Here is a 17,654-nt window from a genome sequence, read left to right as displayed (position 1 = left end):
GAATCTTTGTGCAGTTTCCCTCAGTCACTTCTCCAGTCAAAACTAACTGCTCCAGGCCAGGCGGGGTGGCTCACGCTTGTAATCCCAGAACTTTGGGAGACAAAGACGGGAGGATCACTTGAGGCCAAGAGTTCAAGACCAGCCTGGCCAACATGGTGAAACCCCATCTCTACTAAAAATCAAAAAAATTAGCTAGGCATGGTGGTGCACGCTTGTAATCCTAGCTATTCGGGAAGCTGAAGCAGGAGGATCACTTGAACCTGGGAGGTGGAGGTTGCAGTGAGCCAAGATCGCACCACTGCACTCCAGCCTGGACGACAGAGCGAGACTCTGTCTCAAAAAACAAACTAACTGCTCCAGCCAGCACAGTGGCTCACACCTGTAATCCCAGGACCTATGGAGGCTGACACGGGCAGATACCTTGAGCCCAGGAGTTAGAGACCTGTCTGGGCAACATAATGAAACCCTGTCTCTACAAAAAAATACAAAAAAGTAGCCAGGCTTGGTGGTTCACGCTTATAGTCCCAGCCACTCAAGAGGCTGAGACAGAAGAATTGCTTGAGCCTGGAAGGCAGAGGTTGCAGTGAGCCGAGATAGCATCGCTGCACTCAGCCTGGGTGACAGCTGACACAGTGAGACCCTGCCTCAAAAAAAAAAAAAAAAAACTTAACTGCTCCAAAATGTGGAGAACTGTTGAAAACAGGAGTTCACGAAACTATCTTCAATACCTGTACATACTTTAAATGATGCATAATAAAAAGTTTTAAATGTTTTAGTTACTCCATCATTTCAGAGCTCACAGCACTTTGCATGTATCTTTATTATTACACTTAATACATCATATGATCACTCAGTCTGTCAGCCTCTCCCAACAGACTGACTGCAGGACAGAGGCCAGGTCTTATTGGCTGCCCCAGAACCTGACACAATCCCTCACCCACAGCAGCTCAACAAATGTTTCACCAATCAATCAAGCAAAGCAAAAGCTTTTGTAGTTCTCATTCTGATATTTGAAATTCAGAAACCTAAAATATTTATTTAACTACTGTATCTTGAAAACAAATTTTCCCTAAAAATAAAAACTATCCAGACTCAAGCAACTACGATTCATAAAGTTCTCAGGAAAAATTACCTCTTGTGTCACATATTATGTAATATTCTATCACAGAACACTATAGCAGTATCAAAATACAAACAAAATTCACATCACATACTCAGCTAAACATGTTTTCTACTCATTTTCCAAGCAATTATTTCTTAACTTCCATACAGCAAAAAACAAGGTCCATAGATATTTGAGATTAAGAAATTATTTTACATGTAATAAGGGCATCATGGTTATGTTTCCGAAACAAACAAACATCTATGGATTAAATGCTGTGACTGATTGCTGAGATGTGCTTCAAAATAACATGAGTGAGGGGCAAAATATATATAGATGAAACAGGACTGGTCATGAGTTGCAAACTATTAAAGCTGGGTGATGGTTGATTTGCAATACTTTCTGAAAACACTGAAAATTTTTCCTAATAAACTTTTTTTTTCAAAAAGAGAAAAATCTAATGAACACGTAATAAATTTGTAGTTTAAAAACAACCCTTTGTCTAAAACAATTTCTTCCACTGTTCTAAACTAAAATGAATTAGATGACCTTATATAATACCCTTAACTATAACCCCAACTTTCTTCCTGAGAATAAACTTAGCAGCAGCATCTTCTATTTATTCTAACAAAGACAAAATACTCAGCCAGGCATGGTGGCTCACGCTTGTAATCCCAGCACTTCAGGAGGCCGACGCGGGGGGATCAACTGAGGTCAGGAGTTGGAGACCAGCCTGGCCAACACAGTGAAACCCCATCTCTACTAATAATACAAAAATTAGCTAGGCGTGGTGGTGCACACCTGTAATCTCAGGTACTCAGGAGGCTGAGGAAGGAGAATCGCTCGAACCCTGGAGACGGAGGTTGCAGTGAGTCGAGATTGCGACATTGCACTGCAGCCTGGGCAACAAAAGTGAAACGCCATCTCAAAAAAAAAAAAAAAAGACAAAATAGTACCCAGAGAAAATTACAAAAAGCATACAAGAATACATTCACAATGGAATACCACCAACAGTTTTAATAATATACAGAAGTAAACAAATGATGGAATATAAGGAAGAAATAGGTAAGAGAAAAAATAATAAAAGCTTACAGAAGAAAGTTGCAAGCAGTCTACAAATTAGCTCAGAAACCTAAAAACTGTCTAACAAGGGATTACTCCCACCCTTCCAGGTGACAGTTTTTTTGTTGTTGTTTTTTGTTTTTGAGATGGTGTCTTGCTCTGTCGCCAGGCTGGAGTTCAGTGGCACGATCTCGGCTCACTGCAATCTCCATCTCCTGGGTTCAAGCAATATTCTCCTGCCTCAGCCTCTCGAGTAGCTGGGATTACGGGAACGCGCCATCGCACCCAGATAATTTTTGTATTTTTAGTAGAGACGGGGTTTCACCATGTTAGCCAGGCTGGTCTCAAGCTCCTGACCTCGTGATGCCCACCTTGGCCTCCCAAAGTGCTGGGATTACAGGCGTGAGCCACCACACCCAGCCTTAAAATGTGATTTTTAAATCATGTTTTCCTAAACAAAATTATAAGATGCCTTGCTAACATCTAAATCAAGAAATACCATCTCCAAGAAACACAATCAACAAACAATCCCCATCTTTAAGAGCCATTCTAACTTGTGAATTGTTAAATTTACCTTTCTCATAAACTTTCAGAATATTTCACATTTTTCTTCTCCCAAAGATGGTCCTGTGTTAGTCACCCTTAAACTTATCTCATCCCTCTTAAACAATTTAAGTTCAACACGGGAAAGAAATATCTATGCTATCTTCATACTATCTGCATAGAAGGCTTGCACTTAGTGTACATTAATATACTGTTTTAATTCACTGTCACGATAATTTACAAACCAATGTGGAAAACTGATAAAATTATATGTGAAGTTTCAATGAGTACTTAAGACTGTCAATTATGCATTCATTAAACTTTATTAACTAATCTACAAATAATACATGTGAGTCCTAAATAGCCTAACCACCATTTCAATTCTTAGACAAGCTGGTAGTGTTTTCTTAACATAAATTAGCTCTCTAGATAACACATTTCAAAAATATTATTAATAATGCAGTGTTATCAGTCTTTAACATCAATTTCAAAGAGTTCAAAGCATCACAATGAATTTCAAAGTAAAAATAAACTTAACAGAAATCCTTTCAAAGATATTGGTACTATGTAAACAAAAACTAAATGTTACATAATTTAAGTCAGAAAAAGACTTACTCTGCAGCTAGCCAAGCAATGAACTTTCATTTTGGTTTAAAGTGCATGACCTATCACTTCACCTAAGTCACAAAAATTCATCTCTCAGGCAGTTTTTCTTAACAGCTTAAGATATCGGCCAGGTGCGGTGGCTCACACCTGCAATGCCAGCACTTTAGGAGGCCATGGTGGGCGGATCACGTGAGGTCAGGAGTTTGAGACCAGCCTGGCCAACACGGTGAAACCCCACCTCTAATAAAAACACAAAAATTAGCCGGGTGTGGTGGCAGGCACCTGTAATCCCAGCTACTCAAGAGGCTGAGGCATAAGAATCACTTGAACCTGGAAGACCGAGGTTGCAGTGAACCGAGATCACTCTACTGCACTCCAGCCTGGGGGATAGTGTCAGACTGTCTCAAATTAAAAAAAAAAAACAAAAAGTATCTAGAGGTGGCAGTCAAATGCTCTCTAGTTATTTCAATTTGTAATTGATTCGACAGAAAGAACTATTTACTGAAAAAGAAAACCAGAACTTTAAAAGTGCCTGTTTATGTATTGCTGCAGTTCTAATTTGTGACCAAATACGCAAACATGTTCTATAATCTTAGTATATCTTTATTACCAGGCACAAATCAAAACTTTAGGAAATACCAAGTATATAAGACTTTGTCCACATAAAAAATTAAGACTACAAGTGTTCAGAAGACAATCTTCCAAACTAGAAAACTCTTTAAAACACAAAGCATGACATTATTTCCATGGTTACTTTCTTTGTTTGTTTTTGTTTTTTGAGACAGGGTCTCATGACTTTTCTAACCAAAACACTAGCCATCTTTAGCACTGGAAATGAATTTACAGGTTGAGCATCCCTAATCTGAAAATCCAAAATCTAAAACTTTTTGGGTACCAACATGACACTCAAAGGAAATGCTCATTGGAGCATTTTGGAATTCAGATTTTCAGATTAGGGATGCTCAACTGGTATGTATTCTGCAAATATTCTGAAAACCAAAAAAATCCCAAATCCGAAACACATCTGGTTCCAAGCATTTTGGATAAAGGATACTCAACCTGTATCCCTTAAAGTGCCAGCAAACAAAAAACACACATAAATGAGAATGTTTTTAATCAACATCCAAATATTACAACTTAAAAAAGCCACCTCTAGAACTGACCTAATAATTTCCCCTACCAAACATGCCAGCAAACCAAATTTAAGAAAATATGTTTCAATGGATCTTAAACTACTTCTATTATCAAAAAAATTTAAAACACCAACTGTTTTAATGCTAATATGTCCTACGGAAAAAAGCACATACATTTTTAAGTGATATACCATCTATAACTTCTAAGTATTTTGTATAATCTTTCTACTAATAGAATTACCAAAAAAATTTCCAATAAGAGTATTTAAGAAAAACTTAAAAATAAGATACTTTGTTCAAAACTGTGTATTTTAGCAATAGTTCCCTGACACAGATAAGATTCCCCAGTCCCCTAGCATTATTACTATAACTATACTTGGTAGTACTACTATATTTAAACTTACTACATTTATGGTATATATTCGTATATATTCTACTTTAACTCAAATCCTTACCCTACTTAAAAAAAAAAAAACCCCAAAAGGTTTTCAAAAATGTACTAAAAAAGTTACAAGTTAATTTCTGTTAAAACATTTTTGCTTAGTTTTCGATAACTCCACTGAAATTTTAAAAATAAGAATCTTGAATTACTACATTACCAGAAGATTAAGGGTCAGCATTCAACAGCAAACTGTTCAAGATCACCCTATATTATAAGAACTCTAATTACGCAGGCTCTAGCTGTTTACAACCTTAAAGACATTACCAAAAAATAATACATTGTATTAACTACCTTATTTTTTAATCCAAAACCCCAGGCATTGTATATCAAATGGCCATCCTACAAACAAAAAATTCTTTCAATGACTCTAATATAACTGAATCTGACAAAAACATTCGGGAGACGATGAGAAATCAGTGGTTTGAATAAACTGCACACCTGCAAAAGGAATACACATATAGATACGTGCATATGTATACATATATGTATATACGCATACGCATACTTATACGTATGTATATACGTGTATATATGTATACATATACATACGTATACATATATGTATACACGTATACGTGTGTATATACGTATGCATATATGTGTATATACGTATTTGTATACGTGCGTATATACGTATACGTGTGTATATGCGTATATGTATATGTGTGTGTATACGTATATGTATACGTGTGTATATATGTATATGTACACGTGTGTATATAGGTATACGTACATATGTTAAGGGACAAGTAAGAGACACATATTTAATGCTTTCAACTTTCTAAAGCTTTTAGGTCAAGAGTTTTTTTTAACATACAAATGTGAATTTTAAAAACTTGAAAGAAAATCCAATAATATACATAGGAATAAGAATTTTTGAAAACAAGTAGTAATAGCTAAATTTCTGCCAGAAAGGAAAAAGTTATACAAAGCGCAGACTAAATTGGGGCCGGGGGGTGGGGGGCATGGCAGGACAAAAATCAAAGCTAAAAAGGGAATTCTGGGAGTTATTCAATTCCATTATCTGCCCTCAGGTAAGTAGCCTAAACCTGCCCAGTAAAGGAAAGCCAACTCTTAAGACTTTCAGGGAATAAGAATTCTGAAACCAACATAGCTCAACATTCCACAAAAAATAAAAATAAAAAACAAAAAAATACTGCCTCGAGGACTGTTAAAAGAAGGATGAAACTAAATAATTCAAGACCTCCTACAGCAGGACTCTAGCTCATTCACTTCATTCAGAACCCAATTCAAACAGAGGGTGCGAAGTTATATAATGTCAAGCTTTCCATTACACACCCCACTGGTATGTTCAGGCTCACAAAGATGCAACCAAGAACTATATGCGGTTGCAAGCACATATTACAGAAGGTTTTATTTTAATGTTAAGGCTGATGAATCTTGTCCTAAGCAGGTAGGACACCTCACAAGCACTGAGTCTGAAGCAGTGAAGATTTTTTTTTTCTTTAGTTTAACAAACTGCTTAATCGTTCATCAAATTACCCCATATATCATGAAGGCCCCAAACATAGTGAAGCTTCACTAGTTTTTCATTTTTAAGATGTATTCAAACATCAAGTAATGCACAACTTGCCAAGAATATTTGAAAACGGTTAATTTTTTAAAATTTAAACTCGTTAGTGCATAACTGCAGGGTTTAATATTACAATCTGAAATCCAATGTTAAGCACTATTCGCCGTGAATCTATCTGAATATGAGCATTCTAAGACATAAAATCAACTAGCATTTTACATATTCTCAACATAAAACATCAGATTCCATTTATTTTTTCATCACCATAACCAAAAGCAATCGATTTGGCCAAACTTTTCCACGTGAATTATCTTTGCAAGCAATTTTATCAACCCATGTTAGACCAACAATAATCCCTCCAAAACAAAATAATGCTCTTTCAATTTAAATCATGTTTAATCTTTTATAATGACAACTTTGACAGCAGTCAAATATTTTTAAATAAAATACTTTAAATACTCAAATTGAAAAAAAAAAAAAAACTTTAAGGCAGGAGACCAACAATTACTGACGCTTAAATCTTTCCAGAGCTAGTCACTGTTCATTTTTACAGCAATAATTGTAATGAAGCCAATTAATACCTACGTAGTCAAAGTTTAATTCAAGTTTTCTGTATCGGTCAAAGGGGCCGGGCTTACTGAAAAGCATTATTTCCATTTAGTTTTCTGATCATTATATGCAATATAACTCCTTATAATTACTTTGAAATAAAAACAAATGTGTAATTACAGATAAAAAGGAATTGATGACTCTGCGAAACCAAGCTACAGACAAAAATTCAGAACAACAAAAAAATCAACTTAAGAATAAAATGTTAGACTTATTTCAAACTTGCGTCTCAACTGCAACAATAAAGCTAGGTGTCAAATGCAAAGCTATGATTTCAGCTAGAAAATAAAATGTCTAACGGATACAACACCCATAGCACACACTCCAACTTTCACGGTCCCAATTACGAAGAAAGTATTCAAATACCATTGCAATCAGATTTTGGTCAGGAAATATAAACTGATGCATACAGATTGAGACTCCAGCCTTTGTTCAATAGCTTACAGATGGATAACTAAATGTGCTACAGGTTGATAAGCATTTACCAGGCTTATGCATGCTGCTTCCAAGCTTATGAAAGGTATAAGAATTCTATATGCAAATAATCTTGGGTAATTTTTTTTAAACACCACTGAGCTACACACTCCGAAGGAAAGGCTTATTCACGGCTACTATTTATTTCCATGTTTACCTCTACACCCTCCCCCTAACCCCCCCCCTTCACTTTCTCCTCCCACCCTGTCCCGCCATCTTGGGCCGATAGGAGCAGCCATTACTTAACTAAATGACAGTGCCAACAACTTTCCACACAAATAAAAAAAGACTACACCCCGAATCCTCCCCAGCCTCCCCTGTCAGACACACAGGAAATGAGGCTCCAGGAAGAGAACACGTTTACAAATAACTACGGTATTTCTATGCCAAAAAGACCCAAAAAGTAAACAAGTCACCTAACTTCAGGTAACACACACTGCAATCGAGATACATGTCAACAGCCCAATGCAAACTCTTCACCGACCTAAACTCCGTGAAACTTCCCCCTTCTGGGAGCGGGGACACAAGAAAGCCTAAAACATTTGGTTAGCAGTAGGCATCACCAACAGCCTGCTTGAAGGAAAAGAATTTTTTTAAACCCGTGAGAGGCAAGTTAAGTCCGAAATTTGGGAAAATCTGAACACACTCACGATCCCTTGACCCTAAACAGGCACCTCGAAGATCATCGGCCTACCCTCAAAAAGCTGTAAAATAGCAGGCAGTTGTGTCGACCCAGTTGAGCCCGGCCCCAAAGCGATCCCGTCTCTGTTCCTCCAGCTACAAGAGGAAAAGAGCGATTTCGCAAGGGAGCAAGCAGGGTACCCGGGGGTGGGGGGAGAGCAGAGGCAGGAAATAGTTTTCCGGAAGCCCCTCGACCATCGTCCGCGGCCACAATGAGCACAGACCCGGCCGCGGGGCCCGGGGCGAGCGCGGCGCCGGCCAGGGAGACGGTATCCGCGCTCCGACTCGCAGCTGCCTTACCTTGCCCAGTAGGGCCTTCGTCCTGGCGCCATCTTCATGAAACCTCACGAACCCAAAGAGGCGGCTGTGGAGACAGACACAGTTTACTCGTTAACGCTCCGGGAACGCCACCGACCCGTCCCTGCCCGAGCCCGAGGCCCCAGCGGAGGCGGCGCGAAGAGCGCCAAACCGAGGTGCCCGCCCCGCCGCCGCCAGAGACAAGCCGCGCTCGGTCCTCCCGGGAGAGCGGCTACTGCCCGTCCGGAGCCTACCGGGCGAGTGACGGCGGCCCGTACCTGTCCAGTCCGCCGAGCGCCTCCCTCTCCTCGGCTGTCAGGCTGGGGGACGCCTCCTCGCTCTCGCCGCTCGCTTTTCCCGCCGCCATTTTCTTTTCCTCATCACCGAAAGCGGCGGCGGCAGCGGCGGCGGTAGCGAGCGACACTCCGCAGGATTTCATGGAAACGCAGCGAATTCACAACTCCAACGCCGACACCCCCCCTCGGACCGGGGCCCGCAGTGACGCCCCCAATCTGCGCGCGGGACCAGCACACCAACTTTATCGCCGCCTCCTCCTCCGCCGCGGGCGGCGGCGACGAAAAATCCCAACGCGGCGGCGGTGAAGGCGGCGGCGGCGGCAGGGGCTGCGGAGCCCCCGGGTCGGCAGCGGCGGCTTTCGGCTGTAGGGTCACATCGCGGGGTTGGGCAGGGGGCAGCCACAGGCGGGGACGGCGGGAACGGCCGGAGCGCGCGGGGCTGGGGAGCACTGGGGGGATTCGTTGGAGACACAAACTTCCCCGGCACCAGCACAAAGTTGTTGTAATTGTGTCACACAGCGAACCCCACGCCGCCGCCGTGACCCCCCCTCCCCGCCCGGCTGGCGCCACCAATCGGCGCGGCCCGCATGCCTCACGTGACCTTTGTTGACTCACGTCAGCCGTGGCTCCACTTAACTTGCTAGCTGCCCGAGCCCCGCCCACCGAGGCCGCCACCGAGAGGGGAGCGGGACGCAGGCCAATTCTAGCCGGTGGTTGGCTGCTGGGCGCGTCTGTCGGGGGAAGGGTTGTCACCGAGAGGGAGCTTCCTGTTAGGTTGTGCTGGTTAAATACATTGGGGCAGAGAATGGAGGGTCCGGGCCGTGTCACCTCGGGAACCGCGGCGGGCTCTGGAGGGGGAGGGGAGTGGTGGGGAAGGGCGAGGTCCGGCACCGCCCGCGGCGGGCGCGAGCGGCGGGCGAAGACGCCAAGGACGGCATTTGCCTGCCCGCGAGCTCTGGGATGTGCTCAGACCGCGGCTCCGGCCGTCCCGCGCTCGCTCCAGGGGTCCCGGGACCCCACAGGGCCTGGTACAGGTCGCGTAGCCGGGAGGCGGCGCACGGCCCACGACCTCTGCCCTCCGAAGAAGGCTCAGACTTTTGGCACTGCTGGAAATAATGGCCTCCGCGAGGATGGCGCTCGGGGAGCGGCTGCCGGTCCCGTGCCCCGCGGTCCGGGTGCCGCCCTAGGCCAGACCTGCGCTGGCAGCCCCGATCACCTCACCCGCGCCGAAAGTGAAGGGGGAAGGGCTCCCCTGACCCCCGCCCATACGCCCCAGGCCGGAGGGAATGAAGAGTCGCCCGCGGGGCCTGGCTTGCCGACCATGGCTCCCCACCGCCAAAGGTCTGTCTGTTGGCGGCACTTTGGGGCCAGATTTTCGTGCTGTGTTTACCCTGTGTTTTATCAGTAGTTCATTACAGTCTTACAAGAAAAAGCAATGAGAAATTGTGAAGCGGGATCTGCAGAATGTTGGGTTCTATTGCCGTGATTTCAGTGGAGCCTTCTTACAAAAGTAGGGGCTGCTTGTGGACAGACCTGAGAGAAGACAATTAAATCATCACAGATGGTGGCCCAAGAAAGCCTTTCTATCCCCCAAAACCTGCAGGTTTGTAACCCCTAGACAACAGTAACACTTTGTTGTTCTGTCTCTCAGGTGCAGGGGAAAGGCTTTAGTCTGACTTTTAATCTTTACTATAGGTGAAAAAAAAATAGGCCTTTCGACTACTCTTCTCAAAAGGCAAATTTATACTAAGCTGTATGTCTTGTAACAGGGATAGGAAAAAATTGATAGACATATAAGGACAAGATTCTCTTTATAAACGGAGGTTTTTATATTTTCAATAGGTTTTCCACCTGTAACCAATAAAAATTATATATTTAAACTTGGATTTCAAAATATGACGAAGACAATTCAGTGCTGACCCAGTAATTCCTACCAATATTCAGCGGGAAGCTATGGGAATCCCAACTGATTTTGCACACAGTTTTAAATTGTTCCCCTGAGACTAGTAACTAAACGAACAAACTGTAGTTTTGTATAGATTATAGTTCATGTTTAATTACTTCCTCTGAAACACCTTTCCCTTTATGATACTCCATTTTGCTTGAATGAGTGTGTACAAAGGGCCACATCTTTTCTACGGCTAAATTAATACATTGTTAACTTTGTCACAAATGGTGACATTTAAAGCCAAGGAAATTTTGACCCCACTAACTGGCTCGCACACTCTCATACACACACACACACGCACACTTGCACAAGCACAGATAGACATTTTGCTGGTATTTGACTATCTCCCTGAAGTTAGCAGTTCCTGACTCAGGTCCTTTTCAAGGATTATAAGGCTACTCAATCCCGGCCGGGCTCTGTGGCTCACGCCTGCAAAGGGAGGCCGAGGCGGGCGGATCACGAGGTCAGGAGTTCGAGAGCAGCCTGGCCAATATGGTGAAACCCCACCTCTACTAAAAATACAAAAAACAAAATTAGTCGAGCATGTGGCGCTCGCCTGTAGTCCCAGCTACTCGGGAGGCTGAGGCAGAAGAATCGCTTGAACCCGGGAGGTGGAGGTTGCAGTGAGCCATGATTGCACCTCTGCACTCCAGCCTGGGCGACAGAGTGAGGCTCTGTCTCAAAAAAAAAAAAAACAAAAAAAAAACGCAGCCGGGCGCTTTGGCTCACGCCTGTAATCCCAGCACTTTGGGAGGCCGAGGCAGGTGGATCACGAGGTCGGGAGATGGAGACCACGGTGAAACCCCGTCTCTACTAAAAATACAAAAAATTAGCCGGGCGTAGTGGTGGGCGCCTGTAGTCCCAGCTACTCGGGAGGCTGAGGCAGGAGAATGGCGCGGAGCTTGCAGTGAGCCGAGATCGCGCCACTGCACTCCAGCCTGGGTGACAGAGCGAGACTCCGTCTCAAAAAAAAAAAAAGGCTACCCACTCTCCACACCTCAACACCTTTCTTCCCGCTATTACTATGTAATAGCAGAACAGCAAGGAGTGGATGCAATGGGTGGGAGTTGGAGTGAGGCAGACCTGGATTCGAATCCTTGCTCTACACAGGCTGTGCGACCTTGAGAACATTACCTATCCTCTAGGCCAGTGCTCTATGTTTATTACAACTACAAGGATCTATCATCAAGCATGGGACAAATTTCATATGGTAACATAAGTCCTTACATCATACACATGTTACATAGTGTGTTATCTGTCAAATGTATGTAAAATAGATATGGAGCCTATAAGGTTTAGATATTTCACTGGAGAGAGAAATAGGGACATACAATAAATGATTTTATAATAAATTTCCATGAAAAGTGAATCTGAAAACCCCACTGGAAGGCAGAGTAGTGCAGCCAAAGGAGCATGAATTGTGGAATCATACAGCTCTAGGTTCAGATCCTACCTTTACCACTTGATAGCTAGGCAGACTTCAACAAGTTAGTCTAATTTGAGCTTCAGTTCTCTCATCTGTGAAAAAGAGAAAATACAGCCACTTTATAACATTATTTTAGATGCCATAAGGTAGGTAAAGCACCAGACACATAGATTCAAAAATCTCAATAAAATAGGAAGGCTGGAATTTCCAAAATTTTTTCTTGCTTTCACAATCTGGGTTCTAAATTTATTATTACTCTACCCATCACTTCCTCCTTCTCCCTCCACAACCTCACTATAAGCCCAACACATAAGCAGTCCTAAGTACTTTATACTTGAGGCATATAACCCTAGTATTGCTACATCTCTCATTTATTCTAAACTTCGGCCTTATAAGCCGGGTGCGGTGGCTCACGCCTGTAATATCAGCACTTTGGGAGGCTGAGGTGGGCAGATCACCTGAGGTCAGTAGCTCCAGACCAGCCTGGCCAACATGGTGAAACCCTATCTCTATTAAAAAAATGCAAAACTTAGCCAAGCATGGTGGCACATGCCTGTAATCTCAGCTACTTGGGAGGCTCACGCAGGAGAATCGCTTGAACCTGGGAAGCAAAGGTTGCAGTGAGCCAAGATCATGCCATTGTACTCCAGCCTCGGCAACAGAGCAAGACTCCATCTCAGAAAAAAAAAGAAAATAGAACATTCATCCTTATATCACTTAGTACTGATTCTTTTTCATAATTCTAAATACACCAGGAGCTGGGGAAAGTTTAATCTGAATTTAGCAAATTAATACGACTAATATATGTATAGATAAATCAATATTATAAAATTATATAAAATCTAGCTAAGTCAGATTACAGACTAAGTACATAATTTGTAGCAATATTATGTTAGTATTTATGTAAGTACCATCAACTAATTAGAGAAGGAACCCATTTAAGTATAGGAAAATAATGTGACTTTCTTTTAAACAACGAAATATTTAACCTGAAGCACTTAGGAATATTTAGTGTGTTTATAATGTTAGTGCCATATAACCTTTACAGATAATAAAAAGTCACATAACAGAGTCATAGTTTATCTAGTCTTATCAATAGAACTATACGTAAATGTTACGATCAAAAATAGATTCAAAAAAATTTACCAGTTCTTCCCATACTTACTTACCACTGTCATAGAGACTATCCAGCTGATGCCAGAACACAAAAATGACAGAAATAGATACAGGGTTAGGTTTGAGCAGAGACAGGGAGCCAAGGATAAATGGACTTTCAGTTGTTACGAAAACTTCAGTTGTGAGAATAGAGTTAGGACTGCTAGAAGATGCCTGGACTTCTACCTTCACCAGGCTGTAATGAGGCACCTCACATCCCACCCCCGCCAACACACACACACAACTGCACTAGGCAGCCTGGACTTCCACCCAGCAGTTGTGAGGGGTCAGTACCCATCCCTGCTGAATTAATGTCAGAGTCGTCAAAACTTTCATCACTGCCCAGTGGTATACTACCACCCCCCATTGTATCAGTGGAGGGGGAGCAATGTAGGGAACAATAATGAGGGACTCCTATACTGCCCAGCTAGGGTGAATGGAGGCCTCAATCTAGGCCTGGTAGAGAGCGAGAACTCCCATCCCCACAAAGCAGTAACAAGGAGACATTGCACTCATTGTCAACCAAGATTGAGGGGGAAAGCTGGACTTCCACCCACACCTGGCAGTAACAAGAGAATGCCCCCTTTGCCCCCACTAGAGCAATGTCAGAGGAGGCCTGCTAAAATACAAGATTTAAATAAGATCTAGAGTCTTGGCCGGGCGCAGTGGCTCATGCCTGTAATCCCAGCACTTTGGGAGGTGAAGGTGGGTGGATCAGCTGAGGTCAGGAGGTGGAGTCCAGCCTGACCAACATGACAAAACCTCGTCTCTACTGAATACAAAAAAAAATTAGCTGGGCATGGTGGCACATGCCTATAATCCCAGCTACTTGGGAGGCTGAGGCAGGAGAATTGCTTGAACCCCGGAGGCGGAGGTTGCAGTGAGCCAAGATTGTGCCATTGCACTCCAGCCTGGGCAACAGAGTGAAGCTCTGTCTCAAAAAAAAAAAAAAAAAATCTAGAGTCTCAGAACACTGCCCAAAATATCCAGGTTTCAATAAAAAAATTACTCGTCATAGCAAGACCCAGGATAATTTCAAATGAGAAAAGGTCAACAGATGCAAACACTAAAGTGAATCACATGTTTAAATTATCTAACAAGGGCTAGGCATGGAGGTTCACGCCTGTAATCCCAGCAATTTGGGAGGCCAGGTGGAAGGATCACCCGAGGTCAGGAGATTGAGACCAGCCTGGCCAACATGGTAAATCCCTGTCTCTACTAAAAATACAAAAGTTAGCTGCGCATGATAGCGCACTCCTGTAATCCCAGCTACTACTTGGGAGGCTGAGGCAGGAGAATTGCTTAAATCTGGGAGGTGGAGGTTGCAGTGAGCCAAGATCGCGCCATTGCACTCCAGCCTAGACTACAGATTGAGACTCTGTCTCAAAAAAAAAAAAATAATAATAATAGCAAACAAACAACTAAAAAACTAGAAGGCCTCAGAAGAGCAAGAAGAAGTTTCAGAAAAAAAAAAAAAGACACAAAGTATTGTTGAGCAAGTGGCATCTGTGGCCTTATTGTCATGAGGAGATGTCCAAGCACTTCTGCCCACTGCATCTTGGTACCAGAATCTCCGAGGAAAATACAATTCAGTCAAGCCCCGGGTAGAATAACTTTACTCACATAGAGAAGACACACAGCAAGATCGGCTTCAGTAGTGGACATTAGTTCTCCCTGGCCAACAGGTCCCTCCAACAGCCAACACACTCCTCTTGTGCTGCAGCAGAAAGATCTCATCCGCTCCCTGCAGTGAACAGATATACTAGTGGTGTGGCCCAGATGCCATGTGACACACATATTTAAGCGGAACAAAGGAGCACACATTGAGTCTGAAACAAAGACAGATATTCCCACACAAGGTAACAAGTCTAGTACAGGCTGTGAGAACTCTCCATCCCTTGGTAAGGAAGTGTTCCAGGCTCAAGGCCTATTCTCATGTGGCTGACAGGGGAGCAAAAGACTGCACCCATGGAATCAAACGAAAATTTTAGAACAAAAAAACAGAATGATCAAAATAAACTTCACATATGGGCTCAATAGCAGAATGGTGGGAACAGAGGAAAGAATCCATGAACCTCAAGACAGAACGATAGGAAATACCTGGCTGGGCAGGGTGGCTCACACCTATAAACCCAGCACTCTGGGAGGCCAAGGCGGGTAGATCACCTGAGGTCAGGAGTTCAAGACTAGCCTGGCCAACATAGTGAAACCCCATCTCTACTAAAAATACAAAAATTAGCCGGGCGTGGTGGCACCTACCTGTAATCCCAGCTACTCAGGAGACTGCGGCAGGAGAATCGCTTGAACCCGGGAGGCAGAGGTTGCAGTGAGTTGAGACTGGGCCATTGCACTCCAACCTGGGTGACAGTGAGAACCTGTCTCAAAAAAAAAAAAAAAAAAAAGGGCATACCCAATCTGAACAACAGAGAGAGAATAGACTGAAAAATAAATAAATAAATAGAGCCTCAAGGATCTGTGGCACTGTAACAAAAGACACAACACTTATGTCATCAAGTCACAGAAGGAGAGGAGAAATGGAGAAATTAGGCATAGCCAAAAAAAGTACGTCAAGAAATAATAGCTGAAAATGTCCAAAATTCACATCATCCTTGTAATTAAGCTACTCTTTCTTGGAGAGTTGTATAAATAAATTCTATACTATAATCCAGAGTGATGAGTGCCATGACCTATGCCCAAATTTCTGTGGGAGCACACAGAAGAGGCATCTTTGTCAGCCTAGAGGGACCAGGGAAGTATCCTAGAGATTAGAAGATAGGCCAGGCGCAGTGGCTCACGCCTATAATCCCAGCACTTTGGAAGGCTGAGACTGGTGGGTCACCTGAGGTCAGGAGTTTGAGACTGGCCTGGCCAACATGGCAAAACCCCGTTTCTACTAAAAATACAAAAAAAATTACAAAATAAAAAAAAATAAATAAAAATACAAAAAAATACAAAAATTAGCCAGGCATGGTGGCGGGCGCCAGCTACTCGGGAGGCGGAGGCAGGAGAATCACTTGAACCCGGGAGGCAGAGGTTGCAGTGAGCCGAGATCACGTCATTGCACTCCAGCCTGGTTGACGAGAGCGAGACTCCGTCTCAAAAAAATAAAAAATAAAAAAAAAGATAGATTGGTAGGAGCTGGAAAGTGGGTATAGGGAGGTTTACATTCCAGGCAGAGGCAGCAACATACCCGCAAGCACACAGAAGGCTAAGAATATGGGAGTTCTGATAAATTCAAGAAGTTGAGTGTGGTTGCGGCCAAGAGGATAAGGGAAAAATCAGGAGTTGAGGCTGAAAAATTAGGCAGCGCCATGAAGAGTCTAGAATGGAATGCTAAAGAATCATGCGAAAGTTTACAGTGGACTATTAAAAGATTTTAGAGAGAGAAATAATTGTAGGGTTGCTACTGGTGTTCGTGCTGTTGCTGTAAACAGATTTGCTTTCACCTGGGCTCTGCACTTGGCACCAAGTTTAGTGAATACTGGCTAACTGGCTGGCAGCCTGACCCTTTTGCTAGACCAAGCGTCAGAAAACTATACTCTATAGGTCAAATCCAGCCCACTACCTGTTTTCATGTAGCCATTTTATCTCAGATGAAAACTACATGAAATTCAGTTTTTGGTCTCCATATAAAAAAGGTTTCATTGAAACACAGTCATGCTTATTCAACTATTATCTATGGCTGCTTTCGTGCAACAGTATAGAATGGAATAGTTGCAACAGAAAATGTACATGGCACTCACATCATTTTGCCCTGCCGCTGGGTTCCCTACAAATCACAGTGATACTGTTACAACTTGGCAGTGTTTCCAGTGCCTTACATACAACACTGAGACTTTTTAAAATTACCAGTGCAGGCCGGGCACAGTGGCTCATGTCTGTAACCCCAGCACTTTGGGAGGCCGAGGCAGGCGGATCACAAGGTCAGGAGATGGACAACATCTTGGCCAACATGGTGAAACCCTGTCTCTACTAAAAATACAAAAATTAGCCAGGTGTAGTGGCACGCTCCTGTAGTGCCAGCTACTCTGGAGGCTGAGGCAGGAGAATCACTTGAACCCGGGAGGCAGAGGTTGCAGTCAGCCGAGATTGTGCCACTGCACTCCAGCCTGGGCAACAAGAGTAAAACTCTGTCTCAATAAATAAATAAATAAATAAATAAATAAATAAATAAATAAATAATTGGTGTGTACTTATCATGTTAAAACAAGAAAAGAGAGAAATATGGACTTCAGATGTCATGCCTTTAACGATTATTTTGTTATTAAATTTCATGGCAAAGCATTTATTATGCCATAACACTATAGCTTTGCTAAAAGAATACAATATATGTCAACATTATTAAA

General features: G+C 42.9%; 1 protein-coding gene across 17 annotated transcripts in view; it reads right to left on the bottom strand.

Moving 5' to 3' along the window:
* The window catches only part of KDM6A (lysine demethylase 6A), a 235,507-nt gene extending 226,224 nt beyond the window's left edge, over positions 1–9,283 (bottom strand). For 15 of the 17 annotated variants that reach the window (XM_019019413.3, XM_019019414.3, XM_019019415.3 and 12 more), the window contains exons 1-2: positions 8,762–9,089; positions 8,487–8,550 (exon numbers count right to left, since the gene is read on the bottom strand). In XM_019019413.3, coding sequence (XP_018874958.1) covers positions 8,487–8,550; positions 8,762–8,922 — 225 coding nt within the window. In that variant the 5' untranslated portion in view covers positions 8,923–9,089. Of the gene's footprint in view, positions 1–8,486; positions 8,551–8,761 lie in introns of all 17 variants that reach the window. The other 2 variants (XM_004064043.4, XM_004064042.4) reach the window with 1 other exon arrangement.
* Positions 9,284–17,654: the final 8,371 nt, after the last annotated feature.

The sequence above is a fragment of the Gorilla gorilla genome, chromosome X (assembly GCF_029281585.2).
Source record: "Gorilla gorilla gorilla isolate KB3781 chromosome X, NHGRI_mGorGor1-v2.1_pri, whole genome shotgun sequence".
In the NCBI taxonomy this organism is placed as follows: Eukaryota; Metazoa; Chordata; class Mammalia; order Primates; family Hominidae; genus Gorilla; species Gorilla gorilla.
This window is presented reverse-complemented; position numbering and strand designations above follow the sequence as displayed.